The sequence below is a fragment of the Vigna radiata genome, chromosome 1 (assembly GCF_000741045.1).
Source record: "Vigna radiata var. radiata cultivar VC1973A chromosome 1, Vradiata_ver6, whole genome shotgun sequence".
Lineage (NCBI taxonomy): Eukaryota > Viridiplantae > Streptophyta > Magnoliopsida > Fabales > Fabaceae > Vigna > Vigna radiata.
Window position 1 is genome coordinate 26,057,356 of NC_028351.1, and position 5,487 is coordinate 26,062,842.

Genomic DNA, 5,487 nt, shown 5'->3' on the forward strand with positions numbered 1-5,487 from the left:
CCTTAATTATAAATATCTTATATTAAATATTTCCCTGGAATATATATTTATTTACTCTAATTAACCTATACTATATTTATTTACTCTAATTAACTTATACCGAATATCCTCCCACCTTATACCCTAACATATACCCAAGCTATGGAACATGAATGTTGGAGAAAGGCAATGCAAGAAGAACTCCAGGCACTTCAAGAAAATCACACGTGGGACATTGTGTCTTGTCCTTCCATGATCAAACTTATTGGAAGTACATGGGTTTTCTCTGTCAAGCTTCGATTTGAGGGCTCTTTAGATCGTTATAAAGCTTGATTAGTAGCTCTTGGTAATAGACAAGAGTATGGGATTGATTATAAGGAGACATGTGCTCCTATTGCCAAGATGACTACAATTCGATGACTACAACTTGGACAATCCTTGCTCTTGCTTCTTCTCAATCTTGGCCATTGCATCGAATGGATGTGAAGAATGTCTTTCTTCACGGTGATCTCAGAAGAAATCTACATGAAACTTCCTTCTGGTATGCTTACTTCTTTTACTGATATTTGTAAACTACAACTTTCCTTGTATGGGCCTAAACTAGGCTCCTTGGGTTTGGTTTGAGAAGTTTCGTACTACTATACTTCAGGTCTCCTTCACTTAGAGTCAATATGATTATTGTCTCTTCTTTCACAAGTCTCCCACTATATAGTTCTCCTTTTGATTTATGTGGATGATCTCATCATTATGGGAACTGATCATGACTTAATTAAGAAGTTGCAAATTGAGCTACATGCAACATTTTGCATGAAAAATCTTGGATAGTTCACCTACTTTTTAGGATTGGAGGTACATCATCGATCCAATGGAATATTTTTAAACCAATAAAAGTACATTCAATATCTGATTCAATTGGAGGGTTTTGATGGAGCTACATCAGTTGAGACTATTATGAAAGTCAATGTCAAGTACCAAAAAGATGAAGGAGATATGTTGCGAATCCCACTCTATTGGTGTTTGGTAGGAAGTCTTATCTACCTAGCCAATACTCGACCTGACATTTCGTATGCTATTCGCCAGGTAAGCTACTTTATGCCTACTCCTCGTCCTCTTCATTTTGCTGTTGTTTGTCGCAGTATCCGATACCTTAAAGGGTCACCTACACGTGGGTTATTCTTTCCAAAAGACTTATCTTTACAACTTGTGGCATATAATGATGTTGATTGGCCAAGTTGTCCAGATACTCATCGATCTACTAAAGGTTGGTGTATGTTTTAGTGGTGCCTTAATTTCTTGGAAATGTAAGAAGCAAGATTGTGTTTCTAAATCTTCTACTAAGGCTGAATATAGTTCAATGTCATCTGCTTGTGCTGAAGTTGTGTGGTTATGTGATCTTTTGGAGCAGCTTGGATTTTCTCAACCTACATCTACACCTATTATGTTGATAATACGAGTGCTATTCAGATCACTGCAAATCCACTGTTTGATGAATCTACCAAGCATAATGAAGTAGATTATCATTAGATTTGGGAAGCATTGACCAACACTGTCAACTCTTTACCTTACATCTCCATTGATCTTCAAGTTGCTATATATTTACCAAAGCCTTGTCTCGTTAGCACCATCAGTTTCTTGTTTGCAAATTGTTGTTGGTTCACTTAATCCATCCCTTTATTGCATTTCTTTTGCAATCTTCCATATTAATGTAAAAAATTCTATGCTGCCTATTTAAGAAAAGAGGGCTGCAAAATACAAGCAAGCTTTTCTAAGCAAAAAAGTCATGTTATATACTATGCTCTCTCTTGCCTTGCCATTTTGACATCTTTGACCTACTCAAGTAGAACGGAAACCACCTTGCCTTTTTGTTTTGGCTGCTGCTGCAGAATAGAGGCAAAGGTAATTGGAGGAATGCTTCTTTTGGTGAAATGCCTTGGTAAATGTGTCCTTTTTAGATGGGTGTTGGGGATAAGGGGCACATTTTATGTAAAATTCCTTATATCCTGGGATTTGAATGTCACCCTTAATCTCTTGTCTTTTTTGTTTTGTTTTTGTTGAAGCCCTTAGTCTTTTGTCTGAATCACAAATATTAATTCCCTATGTCGACTTTCTATAACTTATTTTGTGAACAATCTTTTCAGTGATAGCGAGGTTTTATGTTCAGTGGTGTTTGATTGTAATTTACTATTTATTTCATTATTCTTGTAGCTAATACTAAGAAGTGAGAGCTAACTTTGTAGTTTACCAATCATTCCTTAACCCTAATTAATTGAGATCTAACAATTTATGTTAATCTTAGGTTCCAACCTGTTACATATGTCAAACTTTTTTCCTGTCTTTTTCAAAGGGGCATTATGTTGAGTGGGTTGGTTGATAATTGGCTAAATAAAAATAATCAGAGCATGTGAAATAAATATGTTGCCAGATAACATAGCAATTCATTTTAATCTTTAATATTTTTTAGGCTAAATTACAAGTTTGGTCTACCTTTTATTCCTAATCTTCGATTTTGGTTTCCCTAATTTCATTTTTGTGATTTTTTCTTCAAAATTTTCGAAAACCGAAATTTTGGTCCAAATCTCAATTTTAAATGCATTTATTTCTTTTATTTTTGGATCAATTGATACTTAAATCTAACATATCATTTAAGCTACGGTTAGAAAAATAATTAGTTTAACTAAATTATAAAAAATAATACAAATAAATTTGTAAAGTTGAGAATTGAACCAAATTTGCATATTTTCTAAAACATGGTGACTAAATAAGGGAACCAAAATCACATATCAGGATTTAAGGAGGAACTGAAGTTGTGATTTAGCCTATTATTTTATTGCTTGGATCATATATGAATATGTTATGTTTGATTATTCTTGCTTATTCATTGCAGGTTCATTGCTTTGATGTTGAGAAATTGAATCGAATGTATGAAGGAAGGTATAAACTTGATTTGCAAATTATTATTTTCTTGCTTTCCCTTGTTGTTGAGTATGTGGAGAGAAATACATATTTTTATTGGATAACTATAATTTGGAATTTGGCACCAATTGGAAGTATACTATTTACAAAATTGCTATTCAAGTCAATCATGTTCAAAGTAGCAAAAGAATGGCAACAGATAGAAATCTTGTATGTTTAAAATGATTATTCTGACATTCGACCTTTAAAGTTGAAACAAGAAACAACTGTAGCTTAATGTTTATATACTAGGTCTTCTATATATATTTTTTCTATACCACTTGGGTTTCATGAAAGAAAAAATACACATTTGGAAATTTGAAATTCTTTTGAACTTTGGACAGGGTTCTGAGGGCAGCCATTGATTACTTTTGGATTGGCGGGCTACAAATGGAAGTTCAGCTGAAATCTCCTTTTTCATGTTGCATTGAAGGAAATTCTAGTTATCTGGAGAAAGAATTAATTTATTGGGGAACCAATATCATATGGTCTTTAAACCAATATCAATGTCATGATAAGCCTTTGGTTCTTTGGGATATAATTACAGCATTATTGGCGTTCAAGGATCACAATTCAAAATATGCAGAACATATAATCATTAAGTGGATTGCATCATCATTCCTTCAATTAGATATGGATCTTCCTTCTGAAAAAGTTTTATCATTTGTCTGTTCAAGGTTCTCGGAAATTCCATGTCGACTGCTGCATTTGTTTAATATAATCTGTAGACGTGTAATATTAGCAGAGCTGGATGCTGATCAAATAACTGGATTAACCAGAAAGGTTGAAAAGCTGGAAAGGGTATGTCCTGCCATGGAAAAAGACATTACAAAGTGGACAGAAATTCTTCTAAGCAGTGAAAGGGAGCTCCGGAAAAGGCTTGTGGGTTTTAGTTTTTCCATTTTCCGAACTAGCATGTCCAATCCTGAAACATCTTCCCAACATGGTTGTTGGTATCCAGTTGGACTAGCACAGATGGAACAATGGATTGCTTCAGACCAGAAACATTTAGGTGACCAGTTGAAAGCCATTGTTTCAGAAGTTAGTCAGAAGAAAAGGTACGTTTTAGAATTTTAGATATTGTTTCTTCTTACGTTTTGTCTTCTGTATAATGATTTTTTTATTCGCCCTGTTTATGCGCATAAACATTTTTTGTCCTGAGGATAACCAAATGTCAATCTGAGTAACATATATTTGAAACAGAGAATGACTTTATTATATTCATTCATATCAATTACATTCTCCTTGTAGCAATCTAATCTTCTAAAAAAGGGAAATAAAGAAACAATATACTAAAAAATAATCTACAAATAAGTATTTTGTTGTAATTAACGAGGAAATGAAATACTTGGGTCAGGGTGATTTCCCATAATAAATTTATGGAAAGAAATTGGAAAATGAACACTTAGTAGAAAAATTCAAATTATGAACAGTAATGCTGCTGGGTTTTTTATGTTAAAAGAGTGATTAACGAGTATCCATCTATTTATAAAATCATTAATTTGAGAGGCTGATTAGTTTTTGAATGAAACTTCTAGTTTTGCTTTATGTGCACACCTTTCCCTAAGTTTTATTTCTAAATTCTTGTTTGTACACATTTCCCTTGCGGTAGTTCAAAACTATATATCTAATTGCCCCTGCAACAACCATAAGCTTTTAAAATAGTCATACAAATCTGTAGATTTGGTTCAAAACTTTAAATATGCTAATTATAGTAATGTGTTTCTCTTAAAATGCAGGTTCCTGGCCAATAGATGTTCAGCAGTGGAGACATGCAGTTTTTGTTCAGCATCCGTTCCATTTGAATCCCCTGAGTTTGGTTTTTGTCAATGTGAAAATTCCAGTGATGATGTTAAGCCTCACAGGTTACTGAGATGTGTTGTTTGTATGCAGGTTTGCCCCATTACTCCCTTGTGGTATTGTGTCTGTTGCCATAGGGCAGGGTTTAGATTGGCACCAGAGCCACTTTTTAGAATGTCTTCATTTCATGTAGATTCAGAGTCTTTCATTAAATCTTCCTCTCAAGCAGTGTCCTCAAAACCGTTTTGTCCCTTTTGTGGAATACTGCTACAGAGACAACAACCAGACTTTCTCCTCTGTCCTAGACCCGTATAAGAATATTTAATATTATTTTTATACTAGTAGTTTATTTTTATTTTAAGAGGTTGCCATGCCTTTATGCCATCTTCATATTTTAGTTTAATGGGCTGTTTGGAATCTGTTTAATTATTAGAAGTTCATTTACTTCAAAAGTTCTCTGGAAGCTGCAAAATAATAAATGCAAATATTTTTCCAATGTAAGATAATTTGAACAAGTTAATTTATCAAGGCTTCCATCCTTTTGAAGATAGAGTGGGGAGGGAGGATTCCTTGTATAAAACCACTGATTTCGTTGTAAATATTAACCATTATTAATGTATAGATAATAGAATAGAAATCCGTAGTTCATGAAGCATATGTTTAACCTCATTGAGAGCAGGTACAACAGGGATATTTTAGTTTGGCAAGTAAACACCTGTTCATGTGCCATGAACTCTTTGGATATTGTTTGAATCT

The 5,487-nt window shown here is 33.7% G+C and overlaps 1 protein-coding gene across 10 annotated transcripts in view; it reads left to right on the forward strand.

Annotated features, from left to right (window-relative positions):
- LOC106771179 overlaps positions 1-5,067 on the forward strand; it is a 23,594-nt gene extending 18,527 nt beyond the window's left edge. For all 10 annotated transcript variants that reach the window (XM_014657137.2, XM_022786792.1, XM_014657147.2 and 7 more), the window contains 3 exons: positions 2,864-2,910; positions 3,276-3,989; positions 4,671-5,067. In XM_014657137.2, the coding sequence (XP_014512623.1) occupies positions 2,864-2,910; positions 3,276-3,989; positions 4,671-5,046 (1,137 nt within the window). In that variant the 3' untranslated portion in view covers positions 5,047-5,067. The remainder of the gene's footprint in view (positions 1-2,863; positions 2,911-3,275; positions 3,990-4,670) is intronic.
- The last annotated feature ends 420 nt before the right edge of the window (positions 5,068-5,487 follow it).